The following is a 15,685-nucleotide window of genomic DNA, read 5'->3' as shown; positions in this document are numbered from 1 at the left end:
TTAATATTACAGCATTTTTTTGATGATTATTAGTTTGGGAATTGATTATGAGGGGGGGAATTGGAATAAAAAATATTTTATCAACATTCATGTTTTCTTTACTCATTTATTTTGAAATGATATAATCCTGCAGTGAATATTTTGATTGGTATAATGCATTTCTCGGCTTTACCCACAAGGAGGCCAAGTGAGCCGTCCGAGTTCATGCAAATCCCTCTTTGGGATGATTCATTCATTTGGGATGATGTTTGGCAGAAAACCTGCGGTCATAAATATCAGTGGCGGTCTATTTACCATAGCCTCGCAGACTAAACTTCAGGATCCAGCAGGCCTCATACATCAATATTGGTTTGAATAGTGGCTGAACACTCGAAGTAACACATTGATACCAAACTAGTCGGTCTTATTATATGAAAATAAGCCCCAAACACCGTGTTAGGGAGGAAACGCAACAACCAACGAGAGGCTTTGACCGTCTGGAGGATTGTAACTTGGGCGTGACGTCACGCACCTCCTGTGTGACGTCACAACTTTCGAAAGGTCGGAGGTATCAAGTTTCGACAAAGACTACTTTTCTTTCCGATCTTTCTGGTTTCCCGATTTCTTGTTGTTTTCGGTCATACATCAACAATTAAACTGGATTCTTCAGACGCCTTTCGTTTAATTTTGAGTTAATTAATTGTATAAACCGCTGCACGCTCACGTGTCTTCCGTTAGCGGAAATCATTCTATCCAATCACCGTTGGAGATAATCAGCATCTCTGGAAGTACATGATCGCTGATTGGTTGATGATCAAAACACTGTTCGTTATGTCCCGCCTTTTTCCGGAAGCTGACAGTCATCTGATTTTGCTTGACTGTGTGTGTATTTCCCTGTTAGCCTGCGTCAGGTTTAGCCAACACAACAACCGTCCCTCTTTCTTCCCCCTTTTCCTTTTTTTCCGTTTTTGTTTTTTTTGTGTCCGTTCCGTCGCCACGAGTTTAACGTAAACGCCTCGAACATCATGGACGAGACGAGTCCGCTTGTCTCTCCGCTACGGGACTCTGGCGATTTCAGCTACTGTCCCACGGAGCCCACCAGTCCGCGGGGCGCATTTGGAAGCACGCCGGGCTCCGTGGTGCGCATCCCGGCCGGCAGTCCCGGGCGCAGCCGGGAAAGGCAACCGCTCCTGGACAGGGACCGCGGAAACTCACCGCGGGAGCCGCACAGGAACGAGTTCCCGGAGGACCCAGAGTTCAGGGAGATCATCCGGAAGGCCGAGCGAGCCATCGAGGATGGGATCTACCCGGAGAGGATCTACCAAGGATCCAGTGGAAGCTACTTTGTCAAAGACTCTCAGGGGGTAAGAGGAAGAGCTGCCAACTCACATCTGGTTTCCTATGTCTACGGGTTTATCTTTTAAAAGTATTTTACTGCAACAGATGAGAACCGTTGTGAAACCAGCCGCCACACTTGTGGCACTCGGCCTTTCCCAAGTAACCTGTGATGACTTGGCAAATCACTCGAGATTTAGACAAGAGACGCACAAACGCCTTGCACACCCTCATTCAAAATAATCGTAACCTCATACAATTTAGATTTGCATCCTGCTTAAACGACGTTCAACTTTCTGCCAGATTGATTTGACAGACAGAAAACACAAGTGTCAAATGAAATTAGTGTCGGAATGATGCCCCTGATGGGAAAAATAAAAAAGATTACAAACCAAATCATGGTTTTTATTAGAACCGATCTGGCCGATTGCTGGGGAATAGTGATTGTTTCTAAATAGATCCCACGTGCTGAGTGGATTTCAACATATCTAATCTGGAGATCAGGAGGTGAGAAAGTTGATACTCTGGGCCTAAAGGGCGAGATCACGGCTCCCGGTGAAAACCCTCCCAATTTGCATCCATTTGCCGTGAAGTAACCTCAGGACTTCTCCGATGTATAAATGACTACCGATGCAGCAGGTTGTTGCAAACTTTTCAGTACTTTTAGTTTTGGAAATTGTTTCCACTCACACATTTATTTACTAATGATATATCAGCAGCGGAGACATTGTGCATCTTGTAGGGTAATAGAGTTTGGTGACAGGACTTGTGTATTCATGCATGCAGAATATCAGCAACTTCATTGATGTGCTCTTTTTTTCCCCAGTAATGGCTGCACTCTGTTATCAATAACCTAGATCTTTGAGTGGCAGTCACATTTATATCACCAACAGGAAACATCCCCATAAAACCTTCTCCTAGACAGGTAGCGTCGTAGCTTCATGTAGCTCTTTCTCTGGAGCTCTGCTCCAACAAGGAGACCAAAGTCCCAAAGTCCCTAATCTAAGCAGAAGATACAGAGAAGACGTGCTGATCTGTCACAGCCTTTGCAATTACGTTTTGTGTCTATGTGTGGATATTTTTTCCAAGTGTTTAACAGTTAAGACAAAAGGGAGTTCATAAATGGGCTCCATTTATGAACTCCACATGTCAGCCAACAAAGCACTTAGCTATGACTAGCGCTGCTGAGGTGAACCTGGAAATGGGAAACTGAGTGACTTAAACAGCATCTCTGCAGATCCTCACATATGTCACTTGTTGCATTTGGATCGATTCAAAATGCAATAGTTTCAGGCTCAAAGAAAAAAGATATATGTTACAGGCAAAGTGTGTGTGAAGTTTTTTATCTAATGATCGGTTCCCTCCACCCCAACCCCCACCACTACTTCTCCAGTTTCTTTACTTAGTGTGCTTAGTAGTCATGTGGTTACTCTGTGAGGATATAACTCGCTTCTATGTCCAAGTTTTGTGTTGTAATCTGTGTGTGTGTGTGACACACAGGCGTTACGCCGCATGCCCACACGTTCCTATTACTCTAGACTGCAATTTTAACCACGAGAGGGATTTTAAGCTCCGCAAAGCATATGACACCCACTGCGCTCGTTTTTTTAATTTCATCCGAGGAAATACTGATTTTCTGCTAAAAGCGTGACACCACGTCTGTGTTTTTTTCAGGGAACACATCATCAGCCGGCTTTCGAGAATTTTTAGATATTGAGCATTTACACAGCACAGTGGCCATGGAGACAATTCACTCATTTCAGTTACTCTTCACCACTTCTCTCAGCATAACCTTTCAATAACATTGCTTTGAAACATTTTTTGGATTGAATATGTTGCTGCGTTCCTGCTCCGATTGTGTCCAAACTCCTCATTTTCCACATTTCCTGACGCTTTTTCTTCTTTTTTTTCCCCCCCCATGACCCCCTCAACAGAAGATCATCGGCGTGTTCAAACCGAAGAACGAAGAGCCGTACGGTCAGCTCAACCCCAAGTGGACCAAGTGGCTCCAGAAACTGTGCTGTCCTTGCTGCTTCGGCCGCGACTGCCTGGTCCTGAACCAGGGCTACCTCTCCGAGGCCGGGGCCAGCCTGGTCGACCAGAAACTTGAGCTCAACATCGTCCCGAGGACCAAGGTACAGGAGGGGGTGGTCAGAAGATGTGCGGCGGTCGTCCGAGAAGGATCTCCCTTGCTAATCCTCTCCTCCCCTCCAGGTGGTCTACTTGGCAAGTGAAACCTTCAACTACAGTGCCATCGACAGGGTCAAGTCCAGAGGGAAAAGGCTGGCCCTGGAGAAGGTACCAAAGGTGGGCCAGCGCTTCCACAGGATTGGACTTCCACCGAAGGTAAGACTTCCGTCACCGTGTCCAATTTCTGCAAATCAATATTGGATTTGTCCTCCTCCACATTTGAGAGACGCCAGCTTGTAACGGTGTAATCCGAGATCCATCAGCGCCGCTCCCCTCCTTCCCCTCCCATCCCGCAGGTCGGCTCCTTCCAGCTCTTCGTCGACGGATACAAGGACGCAGACTTCTGGCTGCGGAGGTTCGAGGCCGAGCCCCTGCCAGAGAACACCAACCGCCAGCTCCAGCTGCAGTTCGAGCGTCTCGTCGTGCTCGATTACATTATCAGGAACACAGGCACGTTGTTGCAGAGTTGTTTTTTTTTTTTTAAAAAAGCTTAATTTCTGAAGTTAAACAACAATATCCTAAATTTTCAACACTTGTAATTAGGAAAAAGGTTATATCGAGCAATTACACTGGTGCCTCACTGCCACATTCTGCAGCAGCGTTCATGTGGTGATACAAGGAAACAGCGCCCCCTGCTGTTTAACAACACCTGCTAGCTTAGCTAACTAGGCTATCATTCCCTCTGAGAAACACACGACGCTGTTGCCAGCGACGACCTGAGCGCCCTTGACTGCTGTCATGGAGTCAAAATATGGAGGGTGGTAGCGCTAGGTGTGTGTGTGTTCGGCTAGCTTAGCTAATGGGCAAAGTGCTAGCGGTGTCAAATGTCGAATGTGTTCTTAGATTTTCGTGATGTCAAAGTTGTTGAGGCGACACAGATCGATTGTCCGACGTCTTTTTCACCTCCACGGAATCTAAGCTGAACCAAATACCAGACAAAAAAATAATTTGGTGCATGAAAATGAATGTTCATCTCCTGGCCAGGCGGAGCACGAACAGTCTACAGGGAGCTAACTTACACTTAGAGCTGCTGCTTTTTGGGTTGTTAGAGGAAAATTCTTGCCAGAATCTGCCTATCTGAAGAAACAGAGGGTCATCCTCTTGGCGGAGCGGCAGCCGAATCACCTCGTATGTTCTGCGGGCAGAGCCAGTGGCTAGGCTACATGAGCTAACGGCTAACAGAGCTAAAAACACAAAATGGGTACCCTTAGTGGGCGGGGCTTCATCTGTCCAGAATGGTTTGGTGAGGGAAGAAAAACTAAAATGCCATCAAGCTGTCATACTTTCTTTCTTCACTTTCACTTTTCAATTCACTTTGGATTTTTTTTTTTGTGTTTCGTTTTTCAGACAGAGGAAACGACAACTGGCTCCTGAAGTATGACTGCCCCATGGACCCTGTGGGCAACAGGGTACGTGCACGAACACAAGCGGTCTGATCCTGTTTTTTAAGCGCTAAGCCCTTCGTGTTTCCACCGCTTAACCTCGTTTAGTGTTTTTCATTCGATGAACAAAATTGAATTGCTTTTCTGCACCCGGACCCGGGGGCCCCGCAGGACACAGACTGGGTGGTAGTTAAGGATCCCATCATCAAGCTGGCGGCCATAGACAACGGGCTGGCCTTCCCCCTCAAGCATCCCGACTCCTGGAGAGCCTGTAAGCACCAGAAACTTTTATTTTTAGTCTTATATGTTTCTTCCCCCTTTTAGCTTGAAATACATATAAGTTGCTCATTACCGTTCATTGTCCAATCACCAGACCCGTTCTACTGGGCGTGGCTCTCCCAGGCGAAAGTCCCTTTTTCCCAGGAAATCAGAGAGCTGGTTCTGCCCAAACTCTCCGACCCCAACTTCATCAAAGATCTCGAAGAGGACCTCTACGAGCTATTCAAGGTTTCAACGGCGCCGCCTTGTCATTCGACCCCTCACCAGATGCAAAGATTTATATATTTTTAAAAAACCTGTCTTGTCCCACAACCCGCAGAAAGACCCGGGTTTCGACCGAGGACAGTTTCACAAACAGGTCGCGGTGATGAGAGGGCAGGTGAGCCGTTTCGCTCACATCGACGTTGTCATGTGTATTTATCCAACTTATTCATACCTCCTTTTTTTTTTTTTTTTAAATTCTAAGATCCTGAACCTGTGTCAGGCCCTGAAGGACGGCAAAACACCGCTCCAGCTGGTCCAGATGCCGCCAGTGATCGTGGAAACGGCCCGGGCGCCGCAGAGGGCCAACAGTGAGTCGTACACACAGAGTTTCCAGAGCAGGAGACCTTTCTTCACCTGGTGGTAGAAGAGCAGCGGCGGGGCCAGTGTGAGAAGTGCACCGGTGGCAAGAGAATGCAGCTTTTTCCTTCTCGGCATGGGGGGGGGAGGAAAAGAACAGAAAAAAAATAAGATACCGTCGGCGTCTTCCGCTCCCAAGACCAGTCTTTGTCAGCCAGCTCCATTGGGAGAGGGGAGAACCTACGGCCGGCAGATGAAAACTCGTGGAGAAATGCCCTACCTTCCTGCGAAAGAGGGGGATTTCAATGAGACTGTTGACCTGCACTCACCTCCCCCCCTCCTCACACACACACACACACACACACACACACACACACACACACACACACGTGCATGCCCGTTGGAAAACCCCTCACGCTTCCTTCTCAGGGGGAAGGTGTGCCGCATTCCTTTTCGGGTCTCTTCACATTGTACCTCTCTGCCTTTTTTTTTTTTTTTTTTTTTAAATCCATCTTCAGCGAGCAGCGGCGCCACAACTGTGAGGATCAACCCCCCCCCCCTTTTTTTTTTTTTTTTTTTTTTTAACAAACAAGTGTTCTTTTTGCAAGTGCGTCCCGATGATTAAGGAACTTGACGCTCTGATGCTCGGTGTGTGTCCGGTCCCAGCCACCGGTCTCACTTCCCCCTTAACAGTTTACTCAGATTATAATCTGCATGTCATCCAGGCTGATTTTTGGAAAGCAGACCCTTTTTTTTTTTTTTTTTTTTTTTTTTTTTTTTTCATTTTTTGAGAAACAAGTGGTTTGTTCCCATACAGCAAACCTGTTTTTTTTTTTCTTCCTTTATTTTTTTCATTTTCGTCTCAGAACAGCGCCTGCGAAGTACCGGTGAAGATCCACCCACAGGAGGCGGCTTGATTGAGTGATTGATTGACAGCTGGTAATTTCCCCGGTAATCTGGTGACTCATGCAGTCGAACTAAGTTAAATAACTCTCTGCTGTGCTGAACAGACATGAAATGTATTGTGACAATGCACTGTATAATTTGTATGTAATATTTAATGATAGATTATAATAATAAAAAAAAAAAACATACTCTGTTAATACAAATACGTTGCGTGTCTGTGGATGCACGAGCGCGAGTCGTCGCGCGGACGAATAACGAGGAAAAGGAGTAAGAAGTGATGTTTACTGGCGGCAGCAGGTCACGTTTGAAGGTTTACAGACCAAAAAAAATAAACGCTATAATCAAATTCACCTTTTTAAAATCGTATATTAACTATTGCTCTTTATTTTGGTTTTTCATAAACCTTGTATCTGGGGAACACAAAGTGATTTGTTTTATTTATGTGTGCAGAGAGGCGGAGCTTAACCCGGACATGTCAGCTGTCAATCATACAGAGGCGTCCCAATCATTCACCCTCTCATTCTCGTCGAGACTGTTTTGTAGTGAAGCTAGCATGAATATGGGGTTATTTATAGCAGCATGAAACATCAGTGAGCCCAGAAATTAATCTCATTTGTTGGTATTAGTTTTTTTTTTTTTTTCATTTCAGCATCTTGGAAGCCCTTGCGAGGATAAAGACCCAAAGTGACTACGCCGCTTAAGACTAAATCTCACAGATCACATGATGTTCTGGTCATTTTGACCCCTCTAACGCGGCACGTGGACGTTGCAGACAGGGGAAAGTACCACATCCGCTCGAAGGAGACAGCGCTTTTGCAATGAAGCTCCCGCCGCTTCACGCCGTCCTTGTGTTTTTAGTGGAGGATGTGGTGCAGGTAGCGTTCAGAGTCTCTGGCGACCTCCTGCTGTCTTGCTCTCGGAGGGGAGGGTTTGCAGGGACGCGGGTTCGCCGAGGCCTCCTCCTCCTCCTCGGATTCCTCCTCAGACGTGGAGCCGGGCGAGGGCTCGGCGAACCTGGAAAATAAAAAGAGGTGACTTCACCTTAACGTCAAATAAAACCCAGGAGGAGCGAAGTGTGTGGGGGCCCAGCCGGAGTCGCCCCACTTCAGAAATGAAGGGTTTCATTTATTTACCCGCTGCACAACAGGAAGTTGCAACTGCCCTTTTTCCCTAAATGTATTTATTCATTTATTTCATATCCATTCAGAGAGGCATTTCATGGCGGTGTGAGCCCATCGGACTCACACCATCCCTTCACAATCTTGTGCTACTTTGCTGCTCATCCCACAAATCCAGTTTAGTCTCGGCTTGAAATGTCAAAAGAACGACGTGTGTGTGTGTGTGTGTGTGTGTGTGTGTGTGTGTGTGTGTGCGCACACAGGGCGCCTGTCTTGTGAGGTCATGCTACGTTTACCAGGCACATGACAATTTGCACAGCACATGAGGAGGCCGGCGTCCAAAGGGAGTCTGGACTGGGAGCTGATCTTTTCAGTTGAAGTAATCTATTACATTTGACTTTTAAAAGTCTTGCAAACTCTGTTTTTACTCGCCTGGGAGACCCCGACGCTCCGAGCCGCCTGCGCCCTCCGTGTCCCCCCGCCCTGACGCCGCCCTTGGTCCTGGCTCGGACCCGCAGCCCCACCAAGGCTCGGGCCAGCGCCGCCTCGTCCCGTCCCTCCCCGGCCTCCTGCTCCGTCCCCCCGGCAGCGGCGTCCTCGTCCCCCCCTTGCAACGCCAGCTTGGCCCGGCGCTGAGCGTCCCTGTCTCCTGCCGCCCTGAACAGTCTGTACAGCTGGGACAGATCCACGCCGGCAAAGATATTGGAGCGTCCTGACTTCCTTTTGCACAGATGTGACGGTTTCAACGCCACCGGCAGGCCCTCCTGCGCCGACGTGGAACCCGGGGCCTCAGTCATGACTTAAAGGTGGAGAAATGGGGGGAAAAAAAGATAATGCATGACGGGGAGCGTTCAGCCTGCAGGTGAACATGAAACATTAACATTAAAACAAACAGATTAATATTAGATTGAAACTAAACATGCAGTGCTGCAAGAACAGGAATGGGAATAATTGATCATTTTAGTAATAATGCCTTTAAAATCTGTTTTTTCTTTGCATGTTTATGGTCTTTTTTTTTTCTATTCTCAGATATTTTTTCAAAAAGATTTATTTTGATCAGGAATAATGTCTCCAAACATTAAGAGTAATATTTCAAGAACTATTTTGTTTTCATTGACAAATTTTTAAAATTTCCTAAGTAGTTTCTAGAGTTCTTTTAATATGAATTAGGGAAAATTCAGCATCCAATATAATTGGGTGCTTTTCACTTCAAAACAGTCGCTTGCTTTGCTTACAGTTTTTGTAGATTTTGTAGATTTATCCCGAAGGAGTCTTTGACAGACAGGCGACGGATGTTAACCTCCTTTTAAAACATCCCAGTAACTGGGAACAACAGCACAGTCTCTTTTGTACATCTAAACTAACCTGCAGGTGATATTATGCATAATTTTTCCTGAATGACAAAAGCAGAAAAATAACGTCAGAAGAAAAGTCAAACTCATTCTGCAATCTAAGAACGGAGAAATTCTTACCGCCCGCGGTCGTCGTGGCGTCCCACAGACAGACAACCTAGTTACTGAACCACTTTCCAGACCTGCACCCTGCTAATACCATCCCGACCCACTTCTGACAGACGCCTGAGGCCTCAGGACCGAATCAGCGAGGGTGGTGACCTCACTTTCTGGCTGCAGCAAATACTATCCCGTCTCAAACAAACAAATAAACAAACAAACAAACAAGCTCTCGAACACTGCAGGTTTTAAAGAGAAACAAGATGGAGATGCAACAATATTCTATCATGGTATATGTCATTTTTCTATGTGCTATTGGAAATAAATACACTTTTTAGACCAAAATACCCGGACTTTAAAATGATAGGCGTATTAATTAATTTCTTTATGTTTATCCTCTAGTTCTTTGATACATGATAAATATTGGCTCTGCAAATTGTGAGACATGTAATTACAGCTACTGGCCACTAGATGACGCTATTTACTGTTATGATAGGGACCTGGTTTTATTCATCAATTATCAACACCGCTCATCCCGGGGGGGAGGAGATAAATTAAATGATTTATCTATTCAAAATTTAAAGATGTAATCTAACTCAAGGAGCCTGTAGCTGCTGTTTTGTAAGGAATTCACTTGCCAAACGATAGAGCAACTGGAAACAGACAAAACCAACGCGCTTGGTGACAAAACTGTTGTTTTATTACTTTTTCACAAGTAAGAATTGGAGGAGCGTCACAAACTTTGCAGTGTGGACCCTGAACTCCTCAAAATTTGATCCTACAGCACCTGAAGGCAACACAATTAGACCGGTCTGCAGGTGTGTGAAGACAAATGTTATTCTTTAAGCCATCTTCTCTGGGACTTCTGCATCACTTGATAGTGAAACCAAACTCTTGTATTCAGACATGAGTGGGATTTTCTCTTCTTTGCCAACAGCCCGACGGGTGTTTGTCCGAGGGTTGGACTTGTCCGTGCAACAGCGGGCGTCCTACATTAACAGCAAACCACCCAAACATAGGGTCAGCCTCATGGTGAGTTAATCCAGGACTGACTTAACACAATTTTTTTTTTCTACAAGATGTGCTCATGGAAGTGTCCTGCAGGAATCCATGCTGGTCTTGACCACAATGACCCTGTGCACGCTTGGACCTGCTGGGTGGATTCTGGCCCACCTGGAAGATTACAGAACCGCTCAGCGATAAATGAGGGTGTGGAGGCCTTGCTTCCAGTGGATGAATGATGTTTTTCTCCTATTATGTCATTTTTTCTTTCAACAATGAACTTTAAAACTCGAGTTGTGTGTTTTACTGGCGAGCGGTTGCAGTTCGTCCATTTGGCCACTAGGGGGCCAGAATACTTCCGGGTTTCATATTTTAAAATAATCCATAAACTACAAGAGGAATCGTATTTTTATATTTAAATGTCTGAATACTTTTGGGGCCTGATCCAAAGAAATATTGTTTTCTGGAAAAAATACCAAACGATGGCAAGAAATTTAGTTAACAATGCAAAAAACAGATTTTAAAGCCCCGATCGCCAATTTTAATTCAGATGATTTCGAATGAATGTTAATTTATTTGTTTTGATGTTTTGCGTTCACCAAAGAGCTTAAGGGAGGAAAAGAAAACCATGCACACCTGCTGCCCGGTTAGGGATGGCTGCTGGATTAAAAGTATCGACAAAACAAAGGTTTGAAAAAATCTGCACACCAAGATCATTTATTTTACATAAAGAAAATTAATTCTAGAATGATTTATTATGATGGTGTTAGAGTTTTCTCTCTTTATGTAAAACTATGTTATTTCAATTATTCACAAGATGACAACCAGGCATGTTTTCCATCTTTGAGTACAGCCATCGTTGAACGGGAACGTATCCTCCCTGAACATAATTTTTGTTTTTGAGCACAGTTGTCCTTGAACTGGAACCTATCCTCTCTGAGCATATCATCCTTGGACAACACATCATGAAGCACAAAGGAACTGTATAAAAAAACTATGCACAGGTGCAGCATGAGCTGACCTCACTCATGCATGACTATACATGAACTGTATGATCCAATGAAAGTTGTAATGTAGATAAACACACTCACACATTAAAAGGCTGAGCAAGGAGGAACTCAGTGGGATTCTCTGGATCTTGCATCCAAAGAGCTCAAAAGAATAGTCTCTTGTCTGTGTTATTTCTTATAACCTCAGTCTCCTTTTACAGGCTTCAACTTAGACCAACATGAATTAGAATTAAGAATAAGCATAAGAACAACTTTATTTATCCCGAAGGAAATATTTGTGCTAGAGTTTCAAGTAAAACATAACAACAAATAATAGTAGGAAATTGTATAAACAGTAAAAAAAAAAAAAAAAAAGGGGGGGAATAAGAAATACAAATAAAACTATAAAGTGTCAAAGTCAAGGCTATAAAGTGTTTTAAGGTCTTTATTACTCTCAAACAGATAGTATAATATTCTTTGTGTGAAATAAGATATTTAATCTTTATTATTTAATCTTGGAGAGAGGATTTTTTTTTCTTTTCAAACCTTTGTTTAACGTTCACTAAACTAAAAACGTTTAAAATTCGAGTTGTGTTTTACTAGCGAGCGGCTGCAGTTCTCCATTCCACCACTAGGTGTCGCTGTGGGGCGAAAGTCTTCCGGGTTGGACGCAGACGCTCCACTTCCGGCGGAAGTGTTCGAACCATCGTGAGGACAACAAGGCATTCGCTGCGTTTCCGAGGATTATATATATTTGTCCACCCCCTTTAAAGTAAAGATGAAACCGCAGATGTGCGGGACCGGGAAGCGGCGCCCCGCAGCAGCCGCGGACTTCGCCCGGAGCTTGCAGGAGGAGCTGTCCGCGGCGATCCGCGGGGCCTTCGAGCTGGCCATGGAGCTGGCGGTCCGGGAAGTGACGGAGCTCGTCGGTCGGGCCACCGACGATATGTGCGAGGAGATGTGGCGGAGAGGGGATCACCCTGGAGACCGTTCCACGCACGCCTGCGAACACGACGACGTCTGCAGACGTGCACGATCAGGGGAGGAGGAAGAGGAGGAGGATGGAGCTGCTGGAGAAGGTGTCACTCTTCAAACCCCCCAATTTTTGTTAAGATGATTTTATACAGTTTATTGCTACTTTTAAGGCGGAATAGTGCATAAAAGGCCTTAATAGAATAGAATAAAATGCACGTTTTTAATTCTTTTAGCAGTCCTCTTCTTCTCCTTTGGATTCATCCCTTCCTAGGTCAACCTTCTCCATCTAATCCTACTCTGTATAAATCTTCTTCAGTAGATAGTGTAGTAAGGATGATTGTGTTATGAATTTTAATTTTCCCCATTTTTATCCCTGATGATCATGATGTTCTCTGTCTATTTATCTGCTGTCTATCAATTCGTGGATGTCTTGATGTCTTCTGCCTCTCTGCTTATGTTTATATTCATATTTATTTTCCTTTCCTTTATTACATTATAACTGTTATGCTGCTGGGACAAAGGAATTTCCCCTACGGGGATCAGTTAAGTTTGTCGTATCTTAGCACAAGTTAAAATAGAGTAGTGTACAAAGTATGGGAAATACAGAAAAAAAATATAGTCAACCTTATTGTCAATATTGTCATATGTGTCACTCAGACGGAGGATTGAAATCATGTTACTCATGGTGAAGAAAAGATTCTAAATATCACAGTCAAGTACGACAAAAGCAAGAAGGCGATTGACAACGTCCCAAAAAAAATATGACTTGAGTGTAAAAAAAAAAGTGCAGATGCAGAGTTCAAACATTTTTGTGCAAAAAGTGAAAAATTAACTGCTGACAACAGCCGGTTACAGCGACATGGGTGAGTGTATGAATGAATAAATGAAATAGTCTGTTTTGAACAGAGCTGGGGAAGGAGTGCTGCAATGATGCCCCACATGGTGTCTAACTCTAGAAGTCACTCAAGTGACTCCTACTTGAATCTCTAAAAAATGTGCAGTTTGCAGCCTCATTCCGTGTGACGCCGAAAACGGTCTTTTTACTGTGTTTCCCCCCCAGATGGCACCCGGGTGATCCCGGGTTACACCGTAAAGGAAGAGAGCAGCGACCATCCATGCGGAGGCGGCGAAACCCGAAGCGCCGTCTCACCGCCGCCCCGCTGCAAGCACACCGAAGCCCAAACGGAGCTGGTTATGGTCGTAAAAGCGGAGAACCCAGGCGCTGCGGCCCGCTGCGCCGATTCGATCAGTGCGGAGAACCGTTTGTCCAGACTGTCCGTCCCCAGGCTGGCTAACGGTAAGACGTCAAGCAGTGACAAACCTAAAAGTAATCCTAGAATGATGCGGCTCCCTGTTGTTTTTGCCAAATTAATTAACGAGTACTTAATGAAATGTGTTTTATTTTAGTTTGTTCATTTTTAGAATAAGTCGTTTTAAATTTGAACATTATGGCGATCTTGTAACATCGAAGTAAAACGTTTAGATATTTTTGTCGCTCTTAATAAGCGACTGCATGCGCCAGTAAAAGGATGACAGCGCAGAGAGAGGGCCACTTTTTGGTTTGCTGACAGCGGATAATTAAAGTTAGTCTCTTTTTCATAAATACAAGGAGGACTCAAGTAAACATCGAGTAGCTCCATTGTCTATTTTGATCCTGGTTGGTCTCACTTTTCATCCTGTTTATTTTTGTCATTGTATTTGTCACTGTTTATGTTTTTATCCTTGTCGTTGTCATTCTGGTTGTCTATTCTCACATTTGCTGTTTTTTTTTCCCCCCATTCTGTTGTTGATTCTTATCCTTGTTGATGTTCACTCTGCTGTCTATTTATTTGTGTTTGTCTTTTGCTATCTTCTAATTATCTCTATTTATATTTATACCCATACTATAGTTGTTGCACTGCTGTGACAAAAAGAATTGCCCCTGAGGGGATCAGTAAACTATATCCTATCTTATTATTTTGCTTAAAAGAAACCTTCAACCTAACGTCTTTTTTTCAGTGCTAAATGTTTTGTTGCATGCGGAACTGCAATTTTGTTTTCTCTGCAGTCGTTCATTGATTTAAAAAAATGCAACACATATTTTGTTTATAAATAGCATAGAGCCAAGAAAAAAATAAAATTGTATGCCGCGTTAATTCATTTTAAATTTCAAAATGGTTTCACGGTCCCGGACGTTTTCTTTACTGCAGGGAAACGTCTCCCCAAAAGCTCTTTTGAGTGGTAAACCTTGTTGACCCCTGTCCTAGACAGAGGTCAGGGGTCAACAAGGTTATGAATGTATCAGGGATTCCCATATTAAAAGCTGCAGACGTTAAGTGTCGGAAAAGGTGAAGTAATCCGTCTTTTTGTGTGCGTTTCCACAGGTCACCCTCAAAACCTGACCACGGATGCTCCGCCGTGCGCGGAATTTCCGTCGCTCTCCTCTCAGTTCCCTGACTCTCTGCAGGAGGCAGAAGCGGCTCCCGTCCCCGGAGCCCCCCCGTCCATTTCCGAATCTCCGGCCCGTCCCGCCCACGACGCGATCAAACGCCTCAGCTGCAAGTTTTGCCTTCAGACTTTCCAAGTTGCCAGCTCGCTGCGCCGCCACGTCGCCGTTTGCCAGCAGACGCTCCAGCGGACCTGTTCGCGGCCGGCGGCGGGAATCCAGAGGAGCAGAGCGTCGCGCTACCCTCCGGGGTGCAGCCCCTTCCAGTGCACGGTGTGCAACCGGGAGTTCAACCGCATGGAGAACCTCAAAACCCACCTTCGCATCCACACGGGCGAGAGGCCCTACACCTGCTCCGTGTGCTCCAAGTGTTTCCGTCACTCCGGGGCGCTGACCAGACACTTCCGGATCCACACCGGGGAGAAGCCTTACGTGTGCGGACAGTGCGGAAAGTCCTTCAGGAACCACGGGGGGCTCAAGTTCCACTACCGCTCACACTGCACGACCGTCTGAGTTTGATTGTTTTTATCCGGGGGAGGAATCTAAAAAATTTGGCGTTTGGCCACAAATTGCATCCACCTTCTCCAATTGGAGACACGTCGTATGAGGTCTCCTCTCATTTCTTCCATGTCAATTTCAGAATATTTCAATGAAAACGTGTGTGTTTTTAGGATTTGTTTTTCATGAGGTGATTAAAGAAAATCATCAGCCCAGTTATTTTGTATTCCTTTTCCACTGAGTTTTTTTTTTTTTTTTCCTGATCGAGTTTGCCAATGTGTGCAACATTGCTGTGAGGTGTATGTCAGCGGATGACGCACCCCCGTGGAAGCCCACGGCATGTAAACATCACCGTGGGACGTGACAACTTCCTCTTTGTGACGTCACAGACCACGACTCTCGCGGTTACCGCGCCAAGACAGTCCCCGTCAGGCAGATGCTCTTTTCATAAAAAAATGGGATAAATATTTTCAAGTCGCGTTTCTACTTCACCCACCCTTCCCTCCCACAGACACGCGTGTTTCGCCTCCGCCGATCATCCCACTCTGTGATGGACTTACTTGACATGCGCGGCGTCTCTGCGGTCTACTATTTG

The 15,685-nt window shown here is 45.2% G+C and overlaps 3 protein-coding genes across 3 annotated transcripts; 2 read left to right on the top strand and 1 right to left on the bottom strand.

The window, feature by feature from the left end:
• The first annotated feature begins 280 nt into the window (after nucleotides 1–280).
• On the top strand, nucleotides 281–7,341 carry pi4k2a (phosphatidylinositol 4-kinase type 2 alpha). The gene is made up of 9 exons (XM_086142882.1): nucleotides 281–1,343; nucleotides 3,249–3,449; nucleotides 3,529–3,660; nucleotides 3,801–3,954; nucleotides 4,852–4,913; nucleotides 5,058–5,157; nucleotides 5,260–5,393; nucleotides 5,485–5,544; nucleotides 5,632–7,341. The coding sequence occupies exons 1-9, from the start codon at nucleotides 1,005–1,007 to the stop codon at nucleotides 5,791–5,793; spliced, it is 1,344 nt and encodes a 447-aa protein (XP_085999008.1). The 5' UTR covers nucleotides 281–1,004; the 3' UTR covers nucleotides 5,794–7,341.
• A 145-nt stretch (nucleotides 7,342–7,486) lies between these two features.
• Nucleotides 7,487–9,241, bottom strand: avpi1 (arginine vasopressin induced 1). Its single transcript, XM_086142885.1, has 4 exons — nucleotides 9,223–9,241; nucleotides 9,116–9,143; nucleotides 8,183–8,549; nucleotides 7,487–7,646 (listed from the first exon to the last, which is right to left on the bottom strand). Exons 3-4 carry the CDS (start codon nucleotides 8,545–8,547, stop codon nucleotides 7,487–7,489), a joined length of 525 nt encoding a protein of 174 aa, XP_085999011.1. The 5' UTR covers nucleotides 8,548–8,549; nucleotides 9,116–9,143; nucleotides 9,223–9,241.
• A 2,705-nt stretch (nucleotides 9,242–11,946) lies between these two features.
• Nucleotides 11,947–15,305, top strand: LOC147213853 (uncharacterized). Its single transcript, XM_086142883.1, has 3 exons — nucleotides 11,947–12,271; nucleotides 13,228–13,464; nucleotides 14,531–15,305. Exons 1-3 carry the CDS (start codon nucleotides 11,971–11,973, stop codon nucleotides 15,103–15,105), a joined length of 1,113 nt encoding a protein of 370 aa, XP_085999009.1. The 5' UTR covers nucleotides 11,947–11,970; the 3' UTR covers nucleotides 15,106–15,305.
• The last annotated feature ends 380 nt before the right edge of the window (nucleotides 15,306–15,685 follow it).

Source organism: Fistularia commersonii, chromosome 35 (genome assembly GCF_037954325.1).
Source record: "Fistularia commersonii isolate RoL2024-O1a breed Wild chromosome 35, RoL_Fcom_v1.0, whole genome shotgun sequence".
NCBI lineage: Eukaryota > Metazoa > Chordata > Actinopteri > Syngnathiformes > Fistulariidae > Fistularia > Fistularia commersonii.
This window is presented reverse-complemented; position numbering and strand designations above follow the sequence as displayed.